Genomic DNA, 27,590 nt, shown 5'->3' on the forward strand with positions numbered 1-27,590 from the left:
CAACCCTAGTACCAATCGAGCTACTAGCCCATGGTCGTTACAAGTTATCAGTTCAGTTCTTACCGTAATTGAACTGATATACGCAAGAACTGATTCCCTTTATTTCAGTTAATCAGTTTACACAAATTAAATTGCTTTCAAATTAATCAGCTTTCTTAACGAATAATTACTTCGAGTATTTTTCGTTTGGTTTAACACCAAACTCAATTTAATTCATCGGTGTATACATTATTAGAACGCTAGCTATTGAAGTTCATGGAAAATATTGTGTTTGAAGCACCTTCAAAGGTGCCCGAACCGATCCATCACATAATGCAAAAACAAATTCAAGTGGTGAGGGACTACACAAAAAACAATTTACTCTGGGACCATACAAAAGCAGAAGATTCCTCGACAAAGATAAAACAGGCATGTGATACAACCACTCCATTAATGGAAGATGGACCACTCAACCACTCATAAAGACAAGCCAGTAACTAGTGATTGAAAGGACCCCACCACTCACAAGATGTTTTCGACCACGACTAGTAGAAGAATTCACAAGATTTGAAGTTCGGATTTCAAATCCATGAGGACTTCTATAAATACCAAGGCGGAAGAAAGATGATTGCATCATTCAACCTCTTCATTTTTTTCTCAAAATAACTTGTAGTGGTTTTTTATGTGTGTTGTAATCCCGGTTACTATAGGTAGATAAACAAGTTTCACATTCCCTACAGGAGGTTACTATGTATTAATAAATTATATATTTGAATAAAAATATCAAACTTACTGCCCCTCTCATGTATTATTTTCAAATTGAACTACTTTACTATGCATCCTGAAGTAGGAAACGAAACAAAGTTGTATTAGGTGTTGAAGGAATCTACGTCAAGAACCATATATTGCGAATGTGTGATTGGATTATGATGAGTAGTCTATGAAACCTAACGGATACAACTCGACAGTACTCTGGTCAAAAAGGTAAACTGTTCAATTTATATACGGAAGCATGATGAGTCATTTAAAAAAAATCAATCATCTGAAACATGGTTTATAGGCTAAAAACTTTGTGTAACTGTATGTTTTTGGATTATATGTCTTTAAAAACATACTCGATAAATATAATAATGTCACGAATCATAATTATGAAAAATGAGAATAATTTTGGAAAATTTAAAAGATTATGGTGCTCAAAAAAAAATATCTGGGAGGATAGAAATTACGAAAAAAATTAGTTTGTGCACAGAGATTTATTAATAGTTTGCCTGATTTTTTTTCCCCATCTCGCTTCGTCTCTTAAACCCTAGCGTTTATCCCAGTGATTTTAACCACAAATTCGTTCTTGTTGCAGTTGCGGATTGTATGAAGAGACACTAATGGCCGCGGCGGCGATTGGAACTTGCTCCCTCCGTCTAAAGACCGAACGGAATATCTCCGACCCCCGCTTTTCTCCCTTTTCTTTAACCAAGAAATCACTCAAGCCTAGGCCCATTATGGCCACCATCGTATCTGCACCAACGTTGGGGATATCCGAAACTTTTTCAAGATTAAAAGAGCGCGGAAAAGTGAGCATTTGTGTTCTTTTTTCAATTCACTTGTTTTTTTTGTTTTTGCATCGGGTCACTGTTAAATGTGTTTTGTGTTACTGCTGGATGGCGAATTATTGGTGATTCCGTTGAACCTTTTGATGGGTCAAGATTACTATTAAATGTTTATTGAGTTGGAGATGGTTATTGGACTTTCTTCACCTTCTTGAATCTCTTGGTGTTTCATTGTGCAGAAGTGAGACATCTTCAAATCGTTTTTGTTCATGGTCGTGCAGGCATATGTTGTTTCTAAAGATTCGGGTTTTAAATAGAGTGTGCGTTCATGTGTGTCTATGCCCAATTTTTTATAGTTTATTTATTAGCGTTCTTTTGGTGGGAAAGGTGGCGCTAATTCCGTACATTACAGCCGCTGATCCTGACCTCTCAACCACTGCAGAAGCACTGAAGGTCCTTGACTCCTGTGGTTCAGACATCATTGAATTGGGAATGCCATATTCAGACCCTTTGGCTGATGGTCCTGTTATACAGGTTTGAAAATGCGGTGCCATGTAATCATAGTACAACATTTCTTTCATGTGAAGCTTGAAGAATCTTAACATGATAGTTTTATTCTGTGTGGTTGATGCCCATTCATTTTCATCTTCGTTCACAGGCAGCTGCCACACGATCATTAGCTAGAGGAACCAACTTTGAGAAAATCATAGCAATGTTGAAGGAAGTAAGTTCTTTTTACTTTTAACTAAGCCATAATAGAGAATACAAGTGATGCTAACTTGATATGCCAATGAATTTAGGCTAGCTCCTTCTGCCACGTCCTTTCTAAGCTTGTGTTTAGATTTTCGCATACTATATCTTGTTTTGACATCTCGTTAAGGTAATTTCCCCATGGTTTCCTTGTAAAACCTATTATTTTTATTTTTGGGAAAACCAGACATTTTTTCCCACTACATTTAATTTTTTTAGCAGCATAGCATCCATATTCCATAGCCAACTTTTAGCTTACTCTTGGTGACATCATTTCCTGATTTAAGTTTTTTTGGTACATCACAGGTAGTACCTCAATTGTCTTGTCCAATTGCATTATTCTCGTATTATAACCCAATACTCAAGCGTGGTATGGAGAAATTCATGACTACATTGCAAGATACAGGAATACATGGTAATTGTGTTCACTTTGCCATTTCTTTTTTTCTGTTTCAGCATATCATGACACACATTTATCCTGTTTGCCAAAGATGAAAACTTTCTTCTAGTCGTGTAACCAAAACTTTCGCATTAGTCCTGTGCCTTATGTAAACAATGGGAATTTTGTTTTCAGGGCTTGTTGTTCCAGATGTCCCTCTGGAAGAGACAGAGATATTGAGGAAGGAAACCGCCTGTAAAAATATCGAGCTGGTTGACCTATCCCATCGACAAATTTCTTCCTGACTTGATTTTTGAATGCAACTGGTTCTTTTTTTATCTCAGAAGTTTCCTGTCGCACGATGCTGTACAGTAGAATTGGGTATTATGGGGTTGTTGGAGGAATGTCTAGAGGGAATGGAAACACAACAAAAATACTGCAAAGAAAAGTTTCAACAAAATTCTTGGACCTTTTTTTTGGTTTGCTGTACCTTTGGAAACAATTTTTCTTAATACTAATGTGTAGTTATCACAGCAGATTACTGTATCAAGTTATTGAACAATTTCCAAAAATGCACTTATGGCTATAGTTAGTCGTATCCTTTTGAGGACTCATCAGTTGATCCATTTGAGCCTGCAAATTTCAGGTACTGCTTACCACTCCAACAACTCCTACAGGACGAATGAAAGCCATCGTTGAAGCTTCAGAAGGATTTGTCTACCTTGTAAGATTCATTTCTTTTTATTTTAATTTTTGTCTTCTTTGAGTTTTGGGTGGTGAGGTGGTGGAAAGAGTAATCTTGCGAAGTATGGTCCAATTTTTCTCTTTCAAGCACATAGCCATTTCTCTTTCAAGCACATAGCCATTTCTCTTTCAATCCAGACACTGAATAAAAAAATGGCAACTGGGTATTGCCACCACGAGTTCAACGTCAACATGGTTTTTAAAAATAATTCAGATGCGGCCATAATTTTCATTCTTTTTAAACTTATCTTTGAATAGGTGAGCACAGTGGGAGTCACTGGAGCACGAGCGTCTGTTAGTTTGAAGGTGGAGTCTCTCCTAAAAGAAATTAAAAAGGTAAGATTTTGTTTTACCTTACCTTTTTATATTTGAACATAAATATTTCATGGCTTATCATCGCGTTTTTTTACCCTGAATTCATATGGTAAAGCCTTTTCTATGCTTATGACCATCTTTTTCACAGGCAACAAGCAAGCCGGTAGCGGTTGGTTTTGGCATATCAAAACCAGAACATGTGAAACAAGTTCGAATTTTGTCAAAACCTTAGTTAACCTCAATTATTATCTATTTTCATGCATTTACATGTTTTATTTTTATTGTTCAGGTGGCGGGATGGGGAGCAGATGGCGTGATTGTTGGTAGTGCTATGGTAAAACTATTGGGTGAAGCAAAATCTCCTGAAGAAGGATTAAAAGAACTGGAATTGTTCACCAAAAACTTAAAATCTGCACTGTTATGATGTGTTTGTTGTAGTCCTGCCTGTGTACCTTAATTTAAACCCTTCTAGCATCGAGCAAGAATTGGATTGGCCGATTAAGAAAATGTTGAACTAGTTCATCGAGATAGTGGTTATGCTGTTTTCAGATAATTAAAATACATTCAGTTCACAAAGCAAAAAGGAAGAATATTCACTGGGATGTTTGCCTTATTCTTGTTAGCTCCTACCAAGAATCTTTACAGAAGGCATAATTTTACATTCCCAGAAATTTTAAAAAAAATGTAGAGATTCATGTCAAATAATTCTCGATAACGATAGGAAGACAAGTGAACAACGTAAACCTGTAGAAACAAGGCAAATATCTTCGACCATGTTTCAATATCTTCCTGAAAGGACTGTCATTGGAATTGGATTTTTACGTGCTAAATTTTCTGTCTGTTGACTTCTGTCCCAATACTAACCATCCCTCTTATCAACTCCGTTGTTTGTGGCTAACGGCATAAGTGAAATGCACGTGATTCTTGTGTCCCCAAATTAATGACTCGATTGTATATGCCCGTGCCCTAATTCCCAATTCGCATAATCTCATTTGTCTCAATTTTTCTCTCCAAGCTACTGACTTTTCGCCGATCGTGGGCTGCGATGACGCCGGGAGCACGCACCGGCTGCATTATCGAAATTTACCTTTGATTTCAAAGGCAAACTTCCAGCTATTTCAATAGATTGATTTTCGCGAAATCAAATGACGGAGTCGATGGCAGGGATGGTACTGGCCATGGGGATAAATGTTCACAAACGAGGGACAACTTTGATCCGTGAAAATCTTTAGAAACATAACGAGGAATCGATTTAAACTAGAAGGATGTTTTAATGAATTAACCCATCAAAAACCTTATCCTATTTGCAAACAAAAATTTTGTCGAGTCTCCTGTTGTTTTAATCTAAATTGATGCTTATAATTATACATAATAATTGCAATTAATTATTAAAATCACTTTTCATACTCTCATAATCAAATAGAATAGATTAGATCTTTTATGAGACGGTCTCACGAATCTTTATTTGTGAGACGGGTCAACCCTACCGATGTTCAAAATAAAAAATAATACTCTTAGCATAAAAAATAATACTTTTTCTTGAATGATCCAAATAAGAGATTCGACCCACGAAATTGATCTGTGAGACCGTCTCACAAAAGTCTTTGTGAATAGAATATATGCTTCATGTGGATAACAATAACTCCAAATACTATCACATTGCATTTGGACGAAATAATTTGATTTGAAATAATAAATTTGTGATTTGAAGTATGAATTTAGGAAGATATAAATTTGAAATACCGTGAACTAACTATGACATATTTGAAATCATGGAACAACTAGAATATATTTGAAATCTTGGAATGAAAATCTATGATTTTAAATTACTCAAACGCACTCGTACACAATGAATAGAGAGGTGGAAGACCGAACATTTTACTTTTTATTATAGTTTCTCGACATTCATAATCCACCCAAGCTTTGGAAATCACTCTCTTTTCAACATCCAAAGACAAATATCAGCCCTACAATCTAAAGACTAAATATTGAACAACCTAAGAGAAAACTGTATCATTAAACAAAACCACTCTGCCTGCATCCCAAAGTGATTATAATTGACTGCATATAGCTGTACAATTTATATAATTGTTACAACATAAAAGGTCTCTCTTCAACCTTCAAAGTCAACGTACCAGGCGTGCTTTGTGTCTAAAAATGTAAAGCGCAGTGAGGGTTGATTGATAGAACAAGAGTTTATGTATCATAAATAAATTTCTTCTATTCTGATCTTCGAATGTCTTTTTGATTATTGTATAGCGGTAGCATCCAACTTGAACCGTGCTTTCTCTTCCCATAACATCGCCAGTAGAGTACCAATAACGCAGCTATTCCCACAAGAGGGATCGCCCATCTGTCATCATTCAGCACAAGAGTTTACAGAGTATTGATATATAAATCTCATTAAAAAAAACTGTAAGAATGCCCCTTTTAGTCAGTTTTAATAAAAATCAATCCTTCAATCGTCTCCTTGCTCATTATTTCACAATCCAATACCTGTCTAAATCAAGAATGGGGCTGTACACCAGAGTTTCCCAAGTCCCCACAATAACATGCCATACTGGGTTGTAATAAAGAGATTCCGCGGACCAAAACAACCTTGTATATGTCTCTAAGAATATAAACATTATCCAGGCTCCAATCTCAACCAATATAAATTTAATGATAAATCGGCCAACCACCACCATAACAAGTGCAAAAGCCACCAGCCAATTGAAGAGCCTGTGATTGTATTCTTTAATAAATAGAGATTTTGACTTCCCCAACATCTGCATTTACAAGCTGGCTGCATGTTACAAAGATACCATCAGGAAATTAAATATCAAAATATCAACAAAATCCCAAACCTTCGTCATCCGTAGCTCATAGCTGCTTTTAGAAGGTCCAACACATTCTCTTTCGAAGCTTTGGTTGCATTGAAGGAATCCTGCATTGAATTTAGCCATAGTCGGCAGCCTGAGGACTTGAAGTTTGTCCATTTTGTCCTCGCATCTTGTATAAAGAGCCTCACAGAGTTTCGAGGATTGATATTCATTTGACAATATAAAATTCTTGTACACCTGAGTAGATAGATAAATTAGCACGATTTTGTAAACCTCCAGCCATCAGAGTCTCGTTCCAGATATCATACCTCCTCTATTTCTTCAACCAATTTCTCAGCAGATCTTTTTGCATAGTGGCGTCCAAAATGTTGCTCATCAAAAGCTTTTATAGCCACTTTCTTGGAACCAATGTGCGCTTGTTGCAACAACTCTTCCGATGTGGGTAAACCCAGATAACTCGTACGTTTTCGGTAAAGTCTCAAACAGCGCTCCAGAATACCCTTGTTAAAGAACTCCACAAGGGATCCAGTAGAGGGAATCTCCCCTTTATTTATGGCCTCGAGAATCTGGGATATAGAATCATCATTTATAATCAGGAGTCTCCAAGAGCCAAGACCATCGGATTAGCATTTGATCTACGACTAAAATCCTAAATTGGATCCATTTGACATCTAAACCCATCCCATAGCATATGGAACTGAACCCCATACATCGTCCAGTGGTATCTTTTGCCATTAGGGGGAAATTTTTACCAAAAACTGTTGGGACTTTTGAGCAAGAAATTGAATTGTCCATATCAAAAGAAGAAAAAATATTACACTCTTGACGTTTATAAATGATTATGTTGCTGTCTTTCTGTACCATTACACACTTAAATTAGCACAGATTGGCTCTAAAATCCAGGAAAGACCGTGAGGCTAAATGAGTAACAGCATGAATGGATTAGTAAATTTTCACCTGTCCAAGAAAAGATACAAATTCCTTTCCATTGAGAGGTTTGCCCTGGACAATCTTTGGACGAATGATAGAAGAAACAACTTCTTTCAATTTTTCCCTCTTCTTCACATAAATAGGATCAAGCTCATCATCCTTCATGTCACAAAGCTTTGTGCGTTGCAGATGAGGCTGTACCAATATACAGATTGAGCTACTAATTTATGTTATATGAATACACGCGCAATGAGAGTAAAGTGTAAACAAGAGTCTTGTCGAGAAAAATATCTATCATAGGAATGTTAATTAATTAGGAGGAGGGCTTACTTCATACAGGCACGGTATATTTCTAACTTAAGTGATACGAAATATACTATTAAGATCTTTAGTACAACCAAACCAAAAATTCATCGTGAAAAATCTTGCCTATCGGTTAAAAAAAGAAAGTTATTCCATAGCTCATAAATCTAAAACATTTCCTTGTGTGGGATATTGCCTGTTTCAGAGTTAGATAGTTCTGATGCTGACACATCGTTGAGAAAAACAAGAATATATACATGAAAGAAAACACAGATTCTAGAACACCGAAACAACAATTATTTATATCAACAAAGTTTACAGTACAAATGAACAGAAAAGTCTGAAGTAGCCTGCGTCAGTTATTTGCTATCTCAAACTATTTGACATATTTCTTTTACAGAGATAAATAGAAAAATACATCGAGTTCAAAATGAATGGACGATAAAAGTTATGTAGACAAAGGAAGACCATCCAACATGTTTCTTTCCATTTCAGCTCGTTCGTATGCTATTTCACTCAAATTAAATTTTAAAAAAAAATATATGCATATATTTCTGCAAGTAAAAGTATTAGATGTAGCAAGTGAACATTGCAACAGCAACTTACACCAAGAAACACAAAGTTGAAACATAGAATAGTAAAAAACACAGACCTGAGGTAAGCTGAAGGCAGTGCTGTTTCCGCCCATGATACCTAAAGAATCACGGATTCGATTCACCTGAAATAAAATCCAAAACATGATGCACGTATTTAGCATAAAATAATTATTATCATTCTGGAAGTAGAGGATTTATGTACCTGATCGATATTCTTGTCCCCTGTTCAGATTAAACACCCGCCATTAAAAATATTATCAAACAAATGCTTAGCAAATTAGTGTCGACTTGCCTACGTAAGCAGAGAAAAACTGACCATCAGTATTAGGGACTCTTTGGAGAGCCTCGTGAACCATTTCTTGCACTGACTTTCCTTCTAATAGCACCAACAAAGAGTATCAAGTTCAGAAATTGGCAAAACGGTAGGAAGAGTAGAAATATTACAAGCACTTCCCATGACAAAAAGAAGTTCACGCAAAACTTAGATACATAAATACCATAGTTTTGTAAGAAAACTAACGAAGAAAATCGCGCTGGATTAACCATAACAACTTAGCAGGTTCAAAAGCCACATCTTCTCCCTGCAGAAATAATGTATTAAACCTTTAGCATCTCATCTTCTCTTTTTTGTTTTCTTTTAGGTGAAAATTCATTAAAACATAATGAAAGGAGATAACAGAGATGGGTAAATTACCTTCACTCTGCTCCAAATGCATACGCAAGAAACGAGGAGAAAGAAACATCATCAGAATAAATCAAATTGAGATGCAAAGTTAAAGCTGATAGAAACAAAATGTTGATCAAGTGAGATGTCAATATAAACCTTCCATAGAATTCTTCGGCAAGTTCAACGGCAAATGACAGCCGAGACACATCTGCTTCACGTATCTAAGCTTAAAAAAGTAAGAAAAATTGCAAAAGAAAATAAGTTTTAACATCTAAAAACAAGTGGTCACAGGTAATTTTTTCAAGTGAACAGAGCAACAGTCAGAGAGTGACATAGCGAGGAATTTAGGGGTGGCATGCAGAGAAAGAGTCGAGTTATTTTTGTTTTTTCTAAAAAAAATATTGAGTTTTTAAGTAGTAGAAATATAGTGAAATAGAACACAACAAAACACAGAACATACACGATTCGACGATAATGACCTGCATCTATGACACAATGAAAATACAATGGTACATCTATGGCATAGATGCAGGTCATTAAATGAAAATACAATGGTACATCTATGGCAGAAAATCTTTTTTTATAATTAAATCACTATAAAACTTTTTCTCAACTACTTGATGCAGGTGTCAAAGGAAAAGGGAAATTGTCCGATATACCTAAAAGAATGGTCTTCATCCGGAATAAAAATCAGAGGTAATCTTGACTGTGTCCAGACGAATAAAGAGGGAAATAGAATCAATGGTGTACAAGAAAAATTATTCTTGTTTGACAAATAAAAAGATGGAGAATTAATAACTAAAAAGAGTTAAATGATATAAATATCTAAATAGTTTTTGGAGAAAACAGGGGCAGAATGGCGCCAGGGTAAGTGAGACTTCCAAACAACAGAAGAATGTGAACAGCATCTTCCAAAGCACAGCAGAAGCATAACCTAAAGAATTATATCAATTAAAAGTATCTAGCAAAGATGCTTTGGTGCTTTTTAAAAAGACAAGTCTTTGATGATTTCAATTACTTAAATATGTAATAACATTATAGAGTTCACAAAAAAGCTTTCATGCACAACCCAGATTTATTGGACAATTCCAACAATCTTGCTCATACTAGGATATGCATGAGCATCACCTCCTAATATATATGTAGATCATGAGTTGTATAGTCTCAGAATGGATCACTGTGGGTGGTTTATTTCTAAGAACTTTTAAATGGCCAAGATTCCTATTGATTCCATACTAATATGATGCGGTAAAAGCGAATATTAAAATTTGAGAGAAGAACAAACCGTCTCAGGAAGGTTATACACAAGCACAGAACTCATGACAGTTGCCAGGGCAAAAATCCTGTAAAACAAACGATCAGAATTTGTCCCCAGAACCAATTGTTAAGAACATGTGTACGAGTTAATTTGTTTAAAATGAATTACAACTGCTTCAAAATTACCTATCATCATATACATTTGACTTTCCAACACTTTCAAAGCCCTCAGTATCAAGATAGATGACAGAAGTTTTAACTCCACGGATATCCATTTCAACTGGATTACCCCACACCCATATACCTACATAAACAAGCAAAAAATCTGAGCACCATTAAAAAAGAACAATGCATCGATCATTATATAAAAAAAGGAAATTTCAGTATACACCTTTAGTTTTAGTATCACGCATGTGGCCAACACCAAAACCTGCCAAATTCGAACTTTACAATTAGGATTTAGAACACAAAATGAAAAATGAAATTAGCAGCATTACAAAATGTGATAAAATTACTGAAGCAGACCTTCATAACATGAAAGAGACAGAAGCTGGTTAAGTAAAAATGATTTTCCAGATCTATACGGTCCGATAACCTGTAAAAGAACACCGCACGATGAGAAGATTTTATGAAAAACAAGCTTCGTGGAACACACAAACAGATGTGAAAGTTGCATGTGGAAATCCAACTAAACCATAGTAAACAAACATTCTTCAATCACGAACAACAATAAAACAAACTGCCTACAAATTTTGCTTTCCATCATCCAATCTACCACTTAATATGTAACATATTGTTCATTACCCACATAAAGATACTGTTTCAATATCATTTTTTATATGATGATTGTCATTAATCTAGAGCTTACAGCAACAGCTGCAATAGGGGTTGGGATTCTTTCAATTGCCTCCAAGCCTACTCTTGAAAGACGAAGTTTTGTATGACCAGGATCGGGTTCTACGATAGGAAACCTGTACCGATAAATTGCACCATAAATTAAACCGTAAGTACGGAAAGCCAACTGCAAGTAAGATTGGGCATTGGGAGTTAGCAAGGAGACAGAAAGAAGATAGAGCCAAAATAAAGCAGTTTAAATGAATAGGACAAAATGTCTTTGGCAATATGTGAACACAAATTAACTTATTTACATATAACATACACACACACACAGAGACACACACACACACTTCATTTATTGATTAATAGCTAACATTCTGATTTTCCTCGGAGAAAATATTTTTGGACTCAAGAACCAACCTTTGAGTTTTGACCTCCCCTTTTACATAAAACGGAATTTAAATCAAGAATTTCCCATCAACACATCTTCGTAACAAGCCAAGGCCCGCGCTTCGAATCAAAAAGTACATGCACCATCGACAAGAAACGTGAAAAGGCTTATCAAGGAAGTAAATTAGCGTGACCACGACAGATGAGCACGAATATAAAAATAAAAAGCAAAAAAGGCACCCACTATTTCCATCCCTTTAGCATAAGAATGCATAATTTAAATAAAAAACATGAGCATTTTCCTCGAACTCATCTTCATTATAATCATAAACCAATAAACAGATTTCGAAATAAAAAAATACAATGCATCGAACAAAAACAAAACCTAACCAGAGGGCAAATGCACGTAACTGCGACACATTAACAGTAACAGAAAAACAAAATCTAAAAAGGAACTCACGCTTGGCGGAAATTTTCAATACCAAACGAACCAGATGCGAACAAACCAACAAAAAATGAAAAAACCGCGACCCCATTAAAAACACGCATCTCTGATCCACCAAAAAACCGTTACAACAAGAATGCGGAGCTCCCTTGAGAATAAAATGCATAAGATTGTGCAGGAGAAGACACCATCGGTGTAGTGGACAAAGGGAACCAAAAAAAAGATGTTGAATTGAGGGGAGATCTCAAGAAGCCATTACTGAGGGAGCAGGTAAAGAACCGTGAACTCGCCGTGGAGAAGCAATAGCAAACGGTTTCCAGTTGTTGCAGGATTTGGATCTTGAAAGTGGGAGGAAGACCACAACGGGCCGCAAAGCAGGAGATTCTGACCCCCTCCGTTTGTCAAATGACCTCTCGCTTTCCTACATGCTTCAACATAATAGTCGCACCACCTACTACTAGCGATTTTGATATCCAACCCCAAACCCAAGTCCTTTGGTTTCATTTAGACTACTCCAACGCACGCGTTGGGTGTTTGTATAATATTTTTTATAATTCATTTGATTTATATTTAAATAAAGATCAAAATATAATTATAAAAAATAGTGAAGGATTACATTGTAATTTTGATATATAAATTAAAAATAAATTGAAAATTAAAAGAAATAAAAAATGATCTCAGTAAAAATTGAACCTATAATCTAAATTCATAGAAACAATGACTCTATCCGCTGAACTACATATAACTTGCATTAAAATTTTAACATTTTATTAATATATATAATTATTAAAACAGACTACGACACCAAAGTTAATTACTCTAAGTGTCTCACTCTTAATAAAATAGTATAAATTACAAGTCAGATTTTCATCTTTTATGTCGTCGTGACGTTTTGGCACACTCGTTATCCTTAAATAATAAATTAGAAAGATATTAAAAATATTTAATTAGCCCAGCAAGGGCATCTCCAATCATGAACATTTTTTTTTAGTTATTTTTGTTATGTCTATTGTCACGTCAAAAATTAAAAACTCGCTATTTTAAACATTTTTCTCGCAATCATAAACTCAAAAACACAAGTTTTTCTAGGCCTCACTATCGAATCACATTCAATCCCGAAATTTTCATTTACTATTTTTATTTATAATCTCAAACTAGACGTCAAGATCACAGCGCATGACAATTGTAACAATTTACAATTGAGAAGATACAACGCAAACTGTGAGGTTTACTAAAGGGGTTTGGGCTTGTCTTCAAGAAATTCATTATGAAAATATTCTAAGTATTGTAATGAATTAATGGAATCAGGATGTGGAGTATGATTGATGTGGAATAGGTCTTTTTGCTTTGAACCATCTCATTTCTTCTCTAATCACACTCTCCTATCATGTACTTCTTATAGATACCTTTTTATGGGTTCTATATGTGTTTTTTTTCTTTTTGTGTTCTGTAATCGAGCTTTTCTAACAGAATAATTTGTCACAATTAAATCTCTCTAAGCTGTTCGATATTACCGCAAGTGTAGGGGTCAAGTTTTAATATAAGGTAACAAGTACGAATATCGTTCTCACAAATACTGATGTATGACAAATTCACCTCAAACATGATTCTTTAATTAACGAAAACAATAAATTAATTAAATTATGAAATAACTTAAAATTCAAATAAATATATGAAACAAACAAAATAAATGAAAATAAAATAATAGTCAAATAATTATTAAGATTTCAGTTCACTTATGTAAGGTTCAGGAAATTTAAACGACGTAACATGAATGTATGCGATCTAGGATTTTATTTAAAATATGTGTTTAATGATTTTTATGCATTTAATGCATGATTATGGCATGGTTAGAATTTATTTCATGATTATTTTTAAGTTTCATGCATTATGGTATTCGCATTTCGTGCTCGAACGAGGAATGGAGATCGGAAATATGCAGGAAAAATATTTTTATTGAATGATTAATTTTAATTAATTAGTATGAAATGTTTTAAGGGGCATTTTTCGAAAATTGGGCCTTGATGGGTATTTTACTCGTCCGATCGTATTTTTAACAGGTACACAAATTTTAACGACTCGAAGAACTTTCTGAGGGTCTGGGCAATATTTTCTAAAACGTATCAAAACGAAATATTTTCGGGGGTGTTTTTGGGCTTTTTGGATTGGTTTTATTACTTAATGGGCTCAAGATCCTTTTTTAAAACCTTTTAAAATATAATTAAGGGCCTATTAATGGTTTGTAGTGTACTTAAATACACCCTGAACAAACCCTAAACCTACTTTGTTTAAAGTGACCGCCCCTCACTCTCCTTCAGCAGCCCTCCCACGTGAAAAACATGCAGCAACTTTCTGCAAGTCGGCCCCCTCCATTTTTCTTTCAAACAAGCTTTCTCCCCGCTCCTCCGGTGCTTCTCCGACGCGCGTTTCTTCGAGTTTTTGAGCATCTACACATCAAGGCACGTCGTGTATCTTTATTTTTGCATCATTCACGCTATATACTTGTTGTTATGTGTGACGTATATGAAAGTTTCATAATCCTTGCATGATTGTTACGTTTTTGCTTTGAAGGTTCATGAAAACGATTTTTTCTTGTGCATAACTCAAGCTTTCATGAATTTCGTGCAAGGGGCTGCCGGCTTTTGATCACTAAGGGGCTGTACTCGATGGTATGGTGGAGTCTTGATGCAGGTGTCAAGGGTTGGTCGCGTTAAGTTGAGGGCCGAGAGGTGTTTTGTCAAGGGGTGTCTCGTTTGTGGTAGGGATCGGGTGAGAGGCTGAGACGGTGGTGAAAGGGATGAACCAAGCCATGGACCAGACTCGGGTGGGTCTGAGACATGACCTAGGGAGGCTTGCCTGCTGCTGGAACCGTCCTCGAAGCCGATCGACCAAGTGTATGGGGTGCGGTCGCGGGTGAGTGATTTGGGTTGTTTCTCGGCTGTTGGCGTGTGCAACATGCATGGGGCTGGGATCTTAGCTTAGGTCGGTCCAGTAGGGTCCTAAGGTGGGCTAGGAAGGGCTGGTCCAAGGTTGATTCGAGTCGGAAGGGCCTCGGGTCGATAAATTGCGAGATTGGTCCAAAGGGTGCAGAAAAATTCTAACAACCATTGGGCTGGTGTCGGGGGTCATAAAGGGGCTGAAATATGTGGTTTAGAGGCTGATCAGGTAGGTTTAAGTCATGGTTAGAGTTGGAAAAAGTTTGGTTAAGTTTTGGGTTGATTCAGGTTAAAACCAAAACCTAGTCCAAGTTTTAAAACGAATCGTATAGTTTTTGAAACGGGCTCGAGTTTACGTCTAAGAAATGTCTTTTAATATGTTTAGAGGTGTTTTAAGGATTATGGTAAGCTTCGGGTCGAAATTTTGAAGTCCACGGGTAAAATGGTCATTTTGGGTTTCCAAGAGCAAAATGATTTTAAAGAGTATGGTAAGCTTCGGGTCGAAATTTTGAAGTCCAGGGGTAAAATGGTCATTTTGGGTTTCCAAGAGCAAAATGGTCATTTTGCACCCGGGTTGAGTTTTAGTCATGGGAGCGTCCTGAGCACAATTTATCATGTTTTTAAATGTTTATGTATCACATACATGTCTTTTTATGTAAATATGAAAAATACGTTGTATGCTTGATTTCAAGAAAAATAACGTATATGCATGATTTTATTAAGTGATGAATATGATGACATGCTTTGAATGACGGGAGTCGGTTGTGACTAATACGATGACATGTAAGGCCAGGGCTCAGTGGACGGGTAATGATGTCGCTGATGTCCCCGTCGTCGGGTGCCACGGTTATACGTAGATGCATCCATCGACTGACATGATAATACGAAAGTCAAAGCTGATGAACAGAATTCAAATTAAGAAAACGAACATGTATACATTATTATGATGTTATATGTTATGTAAATGTTTATGCTTTCACAGGTCACGATTATGCATACGACTTTTTAAGATCATGAATTGTATTTTAGTACGGCACTTTTCACTGTTGCCTGTTATGTATATGTATTTGTCATAACGTTACAGGTGTGTTGAGTCTTTAGACTCACTAGGTGTGATTGATGCATGTGAGCATTTTGATCAGGAGACTGGAGGTGCCGAAAACTGAGTAGGCAGGATTGGAGGTGTGCACGTGAACCTGAGGGCCGTATTTTCTGCACATCACGTTTTATGAGTTTTGAGTAGACTTGATCAGTTTTATTAACTTGTTATGATATGTTGGGCATTTCCAAGATTTTTTACCTGTTTTAATTATTGATGGCCGAGTTGGCAAATTTTAAACTGCAGTATTTTATTTGTCATTAGATCACGATTATTTTTAAAAAAATGCGTATTTTTCAGCAGTCCTCCATGCATGCATTTAAATGGGATTTTTGTGTATTAGTTTTTTAAAAAAAAAAAATTTAGTAGCATTTTTATGCAGTAGATGTTTCAGTTGGTATCAGAGCAAGGGTCCTGTATAGGGTTGTACCACCGCCAGCTTCTGCAGCTCAGTCTGTAAGCTTTTATGTTTTAAATGTTTAAATATTTTACTGCTATCAACTGCATGATTACATGATATACGTTTTACGATGATTTATGGTGCATGTTTAGTTGCTTTCATGATTTAAGGATTTACTGTTTTGAAAACTAGATTAAATTGCATGATGGGTTACGTTTAGAATTGGACTGTGTTCAGATATCATGCCTCCCAGACGCGCTCCCAGTACAGACTGTCAAGATGATATTCCTGGAGGCGTTAGGGACCACCCACCGCCGCCGCCGACATTGGATTCAGCTACTCGAGTTCTCGAGGGCGTGGCTAGACTTATGGAGCAGGCTCAGCAGGTTCCCTACCACAGACTGATATATACGAGCAGTTTAGACGGCTCAACCCGCAGGAGTTCGGGGGTACTACTGATCCATTTGTAGCAGAGCGATGGATCCGCCAGTATCTGTAGATGAGGGATGGCGACCGGGTCAGGTGCGCCACATATTTGTTGAGAGATGATGCATCTCTATGGTGGGAGAGAGCCGCTTATGCATTGGACTTGGCTACTCTCACGTGGGATCTCCGACAGGGAGACTCATCTGTGGCCGAGTTTATCAGAAAGTTTGACAGGGGCTATCATTTTGTGCCCCTTATTGCGAGAGACACTGCTCAGAAGCTGGGGCATTTCATGGATGGCCTCAGGCCTACTTTGCGCCGGGATGTGATGATTATGAGACCAGCTAGTTATGATGAGGTCGTGCTTTTCAGGTGGAGCAGGCCCTGAGGGATATCGATTTGGAGATGCAGCGGAAGAGATCCTAGGACCAGTTCAGCTCCCAGCTGCAGAAGAAACAGTTTATAGGGCTACCGAGACATCAGGGGCAGCAGAAGCCCCAGGGACAGTTTAGGAGGACAGGACAGCAGCGGCCACCTCAGGCACTATGGGCACCTAAGCCGGAGGGAGCACCGTCATGCAAGCAGTGCAACAAACTTCACTATTACAAGTGTATGTGGGCACCTTCAGATGCTTCGTATGCAAAAAAAGAGGGCCATAAAGCAGCTGACTGTCGTTGCCGGAGTTCGACATCATTTTGGGCATTGACTGGCTTTCTTATAATGTAGCTGTCATAGATTTTCGACGGAGGTCAGTATCTGTCCGACCGCCTAGTGGTAAGTCGTTTATTTTTTAGGCAGTCAGACACCAGCAGATGCCGCACATCATTTCCTGCATGTGTGCGATGAAGCTCATGAAGAAGGGCTGCCAGGCGTTTTTTCCCAGTATTGTATCAGTGTCAGAGCCAGCCTGTCAGAGGCTAGAGGACGTTGATGTGGTCAGAGATTTCTCCAGTGTTTTCCCTGACGATGTTTCAGGCATTCCACCAGATAGAGAGGTGGATTTTTCTTGGAATTGGCTGGTTATTACAAGAAGTTTATTCAGGGCTTCCCTTCTATTGCGGTGCCTCTGAACGCTTTGATGAAGAAGAATGTCAAGTTTATTTGGGGACCGGAGTGCCATGGGAGTTTTGATAGATTGAAACAGGCTTTGACCTCAACGCCAGTTCTAGCTATGCCATCGAGGCATGGTGAGTTTGTGGTATATACAGATGCTTTGAGGCTCAGTTTGGGTACAGTGTTGATACAACCTAACAAGTTGTAGCTTATGCGTCCGGACAACTGAAGGTCTATTAGAAGAATTATGTGACTCATGACCTCGAGCTAGCAGCAGCGTTTTTTGCCCTAAAGATTTGGAGGCATTATCTGTATAGGGAGAAGTGCAGGATCTTCACTGACCACAAGAGCCTGAAATACTTCTTCACACAAAAAGAGTTGAACATGAGACAGCGGAGGTGGCTAGAGCTAGTGAATGACTATGATTGTGACATTATCTACCATCCGGGTAAGGTTAATGTCGTTGCAGATGCCCTGATCATGAAGCATGCAATGATTGCTCATTTTTCGGTTTAGAGACCGCTGTAGGTGGAGATTCAGATGTTCGAGCTTGCGGTTTATGCCAGGGGCGATGCCCCTAATCTTTCTACCCTGACAGTGCAGCCGACACTGAGAGTCAGAATTCGGGCATGGTAGAATTCTGACGAGCAATTGCAGAAGTGGAGACAGATGGACGATTCTAAGGGCTGGAGATTGTATACAGTTGTGGATGACATAGTCAGATATAGGGACAGAATGTGGGTTCCTGACAGTGATTCCCCGAGAACGGATATCTTGAGTGAGGCCCACAGCACCCCGAACTCTCCCGAACTCTATCCATCCAGTGAGTACGAAAATGTATAAGGATCTCCAGTCCATATATTGGTGGCCGGGCATGAAGCAGGATATTCTGCGTTTCATCTCCGAGTTTTTGACATGTCAGCAGGTCAAGGCAGAGCATCAGTGACCTGCAGAGAAGTTGAGACCACTCTCTAATCCCGAGTGGAAATGGGAGAACATTACCATTGACTTTGTGACAAGGCTTCCGAGGACGAATGATGGATTTAATGCCATATGGGTGATCGTTGATTGGCTCACTAAGTCAGCTCATTTTTTACCAATCAAGATAACCTTCACCATGACTCAGTACGTAGAGCTGTACATTAGAGAGATAGTCAGACTGTATGGGATTCCAGTGTCCATAATATCAGACATGGATCCGAGATTCACGTCTGCGTTCTGGAAGAGTCTACATCAGGCATTGGATACTAAGATGCTATTCAGTACTGCCTTCCATCCTCATACTGATGGACAGTCAGAGAGAGTTATTCAGGTTCTGGAGGACCTACTCAGAGCTTGCATGATTGACTTCCAGGGCAGCTGGGAGCAGAAGTTACTTCTTGTGGAGTTCACATACAACAACAGCTTCCAGGCATCGATTGTCATAGCTCCATATAAGGCGTTGTACGGGAGAAAGTGTAGGTCTCCAGTGTATTGGGACGAGATAGGAGATAGGTCAGAGATAGGGCCGGATATCGTCAGTCATACTGCAGAGTTAGTGGTCAAGATCCGAGAAAGGATGAAGATCGCTCAAAGCCGGCATAAGAGTAACGCAGATCAGAAGCGCCGAGATCTTGAGTTTGCCGTAGGAGACCATGTGTTCCTGAAGGTGGCACCGATGAAGGGTGTGATGAGATATGGGAAGAAGGGCAAGCTCAGTCCGAGATACATAGGGCCATTTGAGATACTGGAGAGAGTTGGGACACTTGCATACAGAGTTGCATTACCGCCAAATCTGGCAAGAGTTCATAATGTGTTCCACGTCTCCATGCTGCGGAAGTACATGTCAAATCCTTCGCATGTACTAAACTATGAGCCACTTCACCTGACACCGAACCTGTCATTTGAGGCGAGACCCGCTCAGATTCTGAATAGACAGGAGAGGAGGATCCGGAACAAAGTGATCCACATGGTTAAATTCAAGTGGCTGAATCATTCTGAGGAGGAGGATACTTGGGAGAATGAAGCCGAGATGAGGAGTCGCTATCCGAAACTATTCAGTATGTTTTAAATATCGAGGACGAAATTTTGTTTTTAGGGGGGAGAGTTGTAAGGTCCAGGAGAAATCGAACACACAAGCTCAGAGTAGATCCTTCAAAATTTGAATAACTCTTTTTAGAAGTAATGAATATGATGACATGTTTGAAGGAATTGACTCGATTGTGACAAATGCGAACACGAACACAAAACATGTAAGGTCAAGGCTCAGTTGACGGGTGAGAGTGTCGCTGATGTCCCCGCCGCCTGGTACCATGGTTATACGTAGATGGATCCATCAACCAACAACTGATACAAAAGTCACAACTAATGATCTGAATTCATTAGATGAAAAATGTATATGTTTACGATGACATGATATGATATGTTTATGTTCATACTTTTGAAGATCATGAAAGTTACTTTTAATTACAATACTTTTCACTGTTGCATGATATTATACGTACTTTGCTAAAACAGTTCAGGTGTGTTGATTCTTTAGACTCACTAGGTGTGATTGATATAGATGATCATGTTGATGAGGAGACTGGAGGTGCTGAGGACTGAGTGGATTGAGCTAGTGGCGCACGAGAAACCCGAAGACCTTGTATTTTTCACCACAGTCTATGATTTTTATAAGAATTGTTTAAAACAATTTTTTTACTCGTTCACGATTTTTATGCCTTAAGGTTTAGCAGATTTTGGAAATTTGTTGATGGGTTATTTAAACAGTAAACATTTTCGTTAGTCACACTTTCAAGAATTGAACTGCAATGGATTTTATACAGGAGTTAGATTTATTTTAGTACAGGGTTCGAAATATATATGTGTGTGTGCTTGTATTTTCGGTCAAGCAATAGAAAAAAAATTCAGTAGTATAGTGATAGATGTTTCAGATAAATTCCTAACATGATCTATATTTTCAATAAAATGTAAGAATTCACAAAATATTGACATATACCAAATAACGTTGCTAAAATATGAAAGAAAATGACTTGAACTACTAAAATCTGGAATGAAAACTATGAAAACGATCGACTAAAACTATGATAATTCTGCAGGAAGTTTGCTAGAATTTGTACGAGAGAGCGTGTGTGTCCTGTGTTGGGCAATGCCCTCATTTTCTTCTCTATACTATGCGATTTTTTTCACTCTCTCCATGAATCACGATCCGCCCATGTTTCTTTCTCATGATCTCCTTCTATATGCATGTCATTTGATATATTCAAATCAATTTTGAATTAATAAGCTTTCTTATCTAATGTGCTTTTTTTATTCATCTTTCTGGGCTTAATTAAACTTTGGGCATGTCCACTTTTGGGGTTTTTTTTAAAATAATTTAAATTTAAAAATTATTTCAAAAGTAATTTAAAAAAAAAGGTTGGACGCAAATACCTCAATCCGTGTTTAGTAAGCGCGGACGGTGATAACGTGGAACAGCGTCCGTGCTTACAGAGCACGGAAGCCGTGCCACGGTGGAGCGTCCGCGCTTAGCAAGCGCGGACTCTCCTACGTGGACCAGCGTCCGCGCTTGCATGTATGCATGGTCCGTGCTTCGTAAGCATGGACCCTGTATATTGTAAATTTTTTTTTTAATCTTTATCGATTTTTATTGGTTGTTGAGATTATCTCCTTCCACATGGCGCTGCTCCATTCGACCGCCTCTTATCTCTGACCATTTCAGCTTTTTATCTATCTCCGACATTTCACGTGAAAGCTGAAGATATGAATTTGCACGTGAACTACAATATTGTAAATCTGAATAATTTTCGCTTTTTTTCTCCTATATAATTGATAAGAAATGCAACGAATGAGTTATCAATTTTCTCGTAAATTTTCTTTCAAATTTCGTTAGCAATGTCTAACATCGACGTACTTTTATATTTTGGTGGTCATATAGTTAACGATAATGGATCAGTTGAATATAGCATTCCATTTGTTAGACCGATACGAGTGTTACGATCTATTAATTTGATGGAGTTAGCTGAAGTTGTGCATAAAATGTTATCAATCGATCCAGCGAATTTTTCTCTAAAGATGTCAACAAAGTATTCATTAATGGAGAGAGCATCTTGGCATGAAATTCAAGTCAATCTTGTTGATGACTATGCTTTACAGTTTGTAATACATTGTGACAATATGCATATTTTGCATCTGTACGTGGAAGCAAATTCAATTGAGCATGATGTTGGATTTGGTGATCCTGAATCATATGTTCCACATGTATCCGAATCAGGTTTCTATAACCAACCCGGTACGTCTACATATGGTGGTTTCCAGGAGCAAGAATCTTATGTTTCACAGGTTACTAAAGGACTCGGTAATATGAGTTTCGATGATGTAAGTGGGTCTTGGGATCAATATATCAATGTCTCGTCGGAACAAATTAATGCTCCATATTGGCCGAATCCAACATTACATACGAGTGCTCGTTGTCCGGATCAGGCCAATAATGATGATATTTGTAGGACTGACTCTGAACCCGATATGTCATACATCGAGTCTGAAGAAGAAGATGTGAATGTTGATGATGAAGTGAATACTTTTACAAATCCTGATGAGGGGACATCATCTCGACAACCACCATGTGACACATTACAGAGGCAGACCGTACCATTTATTTCAAACACTTCTTAAATGCCATCTTTTTTCAACAAATTTTTTGGGGAAGAACCTGCTGATTCTATCGATGTACCTTCTGAAGTGCAATCAAGCTATTACAATCCGGATAAGGGTGAATTATGCGTTAATATGTTATTTAAAGATAAGAATGATCTTATTGCATCTGTGAAGGATTATTCCGTCAGAGTTGTCAGGCGTGAGTACCGTGTCGAGGATAGCACACGCAGTTTGTGGAAGTTACGTTGCAAAAATAATTCTTCTACGGTCATTTGTCGATGGGGACTTCGCGCTTCTTTCAAGGCCAAGACTAGTTATTGGAAAATAACAAAATACGTCGGGCCTCATACATGTATATCTACCTCTGTCGGTATAGACCATAAGAATTTGAACAGTGAGATGGTGGCACATACGCTATTGGGAGTTGTTCGTTGTGATCCTGCTTACGAGATTAAGTATATCATCGAAAATGTGAAAGATAAATATGGATATCAAATCTCGTACAAGAAGGCATGGCGAATTTTGAAACGTGTTATGGAAATTGCTTGTGGTACATGGGAGAGCTCCGTTCAATTGCTTCCGAAATATATGTGTGCTTTGTCCCAATATAATCCGGGAACAGTTGTGGAGTGGAAGCATCTCAGAGCCAACACTGATATTTGTAAGACACTGAACTATGTTTTCTGGGCATTCAGGCCGTGTGTTGATGGGTTTCGACGTTGTCGGAAAATAATTAGTGTCGATGGTACACACTTGTATACCAAATACAAGCACAAAATGTTGATTGGTGTGACTCTGTATGCGAACAATCAAGTTCTACCGCTAGCATTTGCTATTGTTGATGAAGAAACAACAGATTCTTGGAAATGGTTCTTGGAGACCCTAGGAAGACATGTTGTTCGTGGTGAACATGGTGTGTGTCTTATTTCTGACAGGCATAAGGGAATCGTGCGAGCAACGGAAGATCTACCATATTTTCAACCTCCTTACGGTGTGCATCGTTTTTGTTTGAGACATGCGTGTTCAAACTTTAACGCTAAATTCAAAGACGTGCATTTGAAAGATTTATGCTGGGCGGCAGGCACACAGAATCAAATCTGTAAGTTTGATTCAATAATGGAGGCAATCAAACAAAAAAACATTCTGGCGCACCGATATTTTGCCGGAATTGCTAAAGAAAAATGGAGTTTGGCTCATGGCGGTGGTTGGCGTCGTGGTGTGATGACAAACAACATGTCGGAGTGTTTAAACAGTGTGTTAAAAGGTGTTCGTAGACTTCCTATATCTGTCATAGTACACTTGACACTTTTGAGGTGCATACAATATTTCATTGAACGTGTGACAAGAAGTGGTCGTATGCGTATAATAATAAAAATAGTTCAACAAATTTAACAAAAAAATTGTGTTACATAATCACATCACATTAAAGATACCTGCAGGATATATAAAGGTCCGGCAATTGTAGTCTTCTCTATAAGTGACGCGTTACACAATTCACGGTAAAGAAATGCTAAAACCGCACTACCCCAACTATAAGACTTCACGTTATCAAAATCTCGTAGCAGTTGCAAAAATATTAGCCTAGCAGACCCTCCTTGATAGTCAGGGAACATTATTCCTCCAATAATCATTAGCGCAACACAACGAGAAAATTTCACAACATCTACTTCTGAAGTATCATCATTAACAAGGTTAGACATACAATAATCGTATAGTGCAGTCATAGAAAGATGACCACCTTTCAAATGTTTTGATGCTGGCAAAAATCCCAACATATCCAAACATATGTGTTGTCATTCCTCAACTTTATGTGACACATCTACTCCAGTTACTGCTTCTCCATCAATTGTTAGCCCCCAAATTATTGAAACATCTTGTAACGTGACTGTTGCTTCACCACATGTAAAATGAAACGTGTGTGTTTCGCGTCGCCAACTTTCAACAAGAGCAGTAATCAAATGATTATCATACACTTGAGAGCCACATTCTAAAACTCCATAAAAACCCATATGATTTAAATATAACAGTACACGATTGTGTAAGTAATTATCAGTATATAACTTCCAAATCAAATTGTCTGACCTCTTCACTTTCACAATATCATCGACGGTCAACGAAGAAACTTTTGATGACATATGTGTCGCTTGTAAATAGAGGACACTGGGATCTTCTGGATTTCGATTATCTACCATTCTGAAATATGTTGTAGATTTTCTCAACTTCTTCTCAAAAATTTTTCAGAGCGTAAAGGAGAATCTGAAAATGCAAAAATGAGACGGGAAAGAAAAGAGAAGGAAAGAAGAAGGAATCCAACAGATAAGAGGCGGTCGAATGGAGCAGCGCCATGTGGAAGGTGATAATCTCAAAAAAAAAATTTACAATATACAGGGTCCGTGCTTACGAAGCACGGACCCTGCATACATGGACCAGCGTCCGCGGACCATCGTCCGCGCTTTGCAAGCGCGGACGCTGGTCCACGTAGGAGCGTCCGCGCTTGCTAAGCTTAGACGCTCCACCGTGGCGCGGCTCCGTGCTCTGTAAGCACGGACGCTGTTCCACGTTAGCAGCGTCCACGCTTACAAAGTGCGGATTGAGGTATTTCCGTCCAACTTTTTTTTTAAAATTACTTTTGAAATAATTTTTTAAATTTAAATTATTTTTAAAAAAAAAACCCCACTTTTGGGTCTAATTAAAAGATAGGTCCAACAAATTAATACAAAGTTTATGTTATTATGATTATTTTATATGTGGTTCTGTTATGTTGTCTAAAATTGCAAGAATGTTTTATGTTCATTGATTCTTTCTTCAATTGATATTCGAAGCTGACAAATTTGAAGTTTTATGGATTTATTTTCCGTTATCAATTATTGGGCTAGGCTGACGTTATTTGAAAATTATGAAATTTTTTTAAATTTACATTTTTTTTCACTTCTCCATCCTATATCTTTTTTTAGCCTTTTTTTATCATTTTTTAAAATGAATATAAATTAATAAAAATTATTAAAAAAAATCACTATATTTAACTCCAAAAGATATTATTCATGAAAGTTATGATGAAGCACGACACACGTGCATAAAATTGTTAACATATATAATTTGTGATTGGTTTGATATATTGACATATTTTTAAAATTTTACTCAAACATATATGGATAATTATGTGGAATAAATATATTAAAATTTATATTAATTGCAACTTGTTATTTTCTAGTTTAATATTGTTGTCAAAAACAAAACTGGTATATTTTTAATTAAAAAATTAATTAAAATAAATAAAATTATTTAAATTTTACTATTTATTCGGAAGAGAATTGTTACGTAGTGTTTTTAAAATTAATTAATTAACTAAATATTTAAATAAATAGAAGTTATCCACACTCAAATGTTAGTTCAATAAATTAATGACAATTAATTCATAGAATTCTTGAAAAATTTGTGAAATGCCATAAAAGTTCAGCAAAATATTTATACAAGAGTATGTGAAAAATTTCAGAACTCCGTGAGATCTTACAAAATGAAGTAGAAATCTATCAATTTCATAAATACGTTTCATTCGAAAAAAAGGATTTCGAAGAGCTATCTAATGTTGAAAAATTGGATGAAGGATTCTGAAAAAGCTATCAAATGTTGAGAAAATTATAGTAATTAACCACCTAACACACACACACACACACACATATATATATATACACACGCATATATATTATTAAAGTTGAGAAAATTATAGTAATTAACTTTGGTATGAAAAATAGTTATATCAAATTAGAAATTTAATATATTTTGATAAAAAATTTCAATAAATTTATAAAAATTTATAACATTTGTTGTTCGTCAAATTATTATTTTTTTGATAGAAGTTAACCGTGTAACTCGAACTCAGATCGAAACAGAGATATTTATTGTTGCCTTCTTTGATTCAATCGAACTATAACAATCAAACTTAATCCATATAGTTTTGGATCAAATTGAGTGCACTTAGTTTAAAAATGGATGGCTTGAGAATGTCGCTTTCTTCTGGAATATATAGTGTACAAGCAACCAAAGTGAAGCCAGTAATTTAGAGGGAAAAAAAGTCACAAAAGGACGCAATGTAAATGGAACGATGCATTTAATTTCCTTTATCTACGACGTTTCTCGCACGTCAATATCGTGCATCTTAAGCAATTGCGACTTTCAAGAAAACGTGTTGTACTAAAGTCTATATTTATATATATTAAATTAGATCGAAGTAAAATAAATAGCACGTTGTTCTTGTTCTTTGAGAGGCCTCGGGTTTCCAATTTTCTAACTAATTTAAAATGTAACTAAAAGAAATAAATAAAGAATTTTCTGAAAATATTTGAAATAGTGTGATACCCCATGAATGACTTCGAGCTCCGGCCCATTCCTAACCAAGGTAGGCGACCCATGATGAATCTCAGGTACTCTCCTATAAATATCAGGTTTGAGAGTCTAATTTTTCATTTATTATATTGATTTCAGCAGCACCTTTAGCTGTTCTCTCACTCTATTCGCAGTATCTGACTTGAGCGTCGGAAGGGTTACGCCGAAACACCCTCCGGCCCCCTTCTAACGATTTCTTTCGTGATTTCAAGCTTAGAGAAAATTTGAGGCTTAGATTCGGACTAGTATCACCTGTTGGAACCGAGTCCTAAATTTTCAGTGAGTATCACTTGGCGACGTAGGTGGGAAACTTGAGCTGAGACGTAGATATGGTAGGCCGGAGAGGAAGCAGAAGAACTAACTCAATATCGTCACGTGCTCAGATGAGACCCGAACAACCTCGTCTTGAGACGAGACATGAACAACCTCGTCCTGAGATGAGATCCGAACAACCTCATCCTGAGATGAAGTTGAACAACTTCGTCCCAATGAGAATGTGAAGAACTTGACCCTAGAACGGTTAGGCCAATTCATTACCAGGACAGTCGATGAGGCCATGAAAAAGAACCAAGAGTCCATGTTTGTAGAAGAACAGGCTACTCGCCAGGAACGAGAGGAGAATGCTGAGGGCCATCAGAGCAGAGTTGAAGAGACGCAGCCCCTCTCAAGTGGGGAGAATCCTGAGATGGAGGAGATGTGA

The 27,590-nt window shown here is 37.3% G+C and overlaps 3 protein-coding genes across 3 annotated transcripts; 2 read left to right on the forward strand and 1 right to left on the reverse strand.

Annotated features, from left to right (window-relative positions):
• Positions 1 to 1,222: 1,222 nt before the first annotated feature.
• Positions 1,223 to 4,324, forward strand: LOC140956674 (tryptophan synthase alpha chain-like). Its single transcript, XM_073413522.1, has 9 exons — positions 1,223 to 1,547; positions 1,911 to 2,057; positions 2,182 to 2,247; positions 2,580 to 2,688; positions 2,848 to 2,924; positions 3,299 to 3,376; positions 3,655 to 3,732; positions 3,860 to 3,919; positions 4,001 to 4,324. Exons 1-9 carry the CDS (start codon positions 1,359 to 1,361, stop codon positions 4,133 to 4,135), a joined length of 939 nt encoding a protein of 312 aa, XP_073269623.1. The 5' UTR covers positions 1,223 to 1,358; the 3' UTR covers positions 4,136 to 4,324.
• A 1,240-nt stretch (positions 4,325 to 5,564) lies between these two features.
• LOC140957079 (uncharacterized) lies at positions 5,565 to 12,447 on the reverse strand. Its single transcript, XM_073414171.1, has 17 exons — positions 11,974 to 12,447; positions 11,155 to 11,257; positions 10,812 to 10,881; positions 10,678 to 10,716; positions 10,473 to 10,590; positions 10,315 to 10,372; positions 9,186 to 9,250; positions 9,057 to 9,063; positions 8,883 to 8,943; positions 8,679 to 8,738; positions 8,565 to 8,584; positions 8,419 to 8,484; positions 7,491 to 7,658; positions 6,842 to 7,099; positions 6,558 to 6,770; positions 6,208 to 6,479; positions 5,565 to 6,064 (listed from the first exon to the last, which is right to left on the reverse strand). Exons 1-17 carry the CDS (start codon positions 12,060 to 12,062, stop codon positions 5,932 to 5,934), a joined length of 1,800 nt encoding a protein of 599 aa, XP_073270272.1. The 5' UTR covers positions 12,063 to 12,447; the 3' UTR covers positions 5,565 to 5,931.
• A 10,078-nt stretch (positions 12,448 to 22,525) lies between these two features.
• LOC140958035 (uncharacterized) lies at positions 22,526 to 27,590 on the forward strand. The gene is made up of 3 exons (XM_073415437.1): positions 22,526 to 23,820; positions 24,717 to 24,860; positions 27,431 to 27,590. Exons 1-3 carry the CDS (start codon positions 22,526 to 22,528, stop codon positions 27,588 to 27,590), a joined length of 1,599 nt encoding a protein of 532 aa, XP_073271538.1.

The sequence above is a fragment of the Primulina huaijiensis genome, chromosome 14 (genome assembly GCF_012295235.1).
Source record: "Primulina huaijiensis isolate GDHJ02 chromosome 14, ASM1229523v2, whole genome shotgun sequence".
NCBI lineage: Eukaryota > Viridiplantae > Streptophyta > Magnoliopsida > Lamiales > Gesneriaceae > Primulina > Primulina huaijiensis.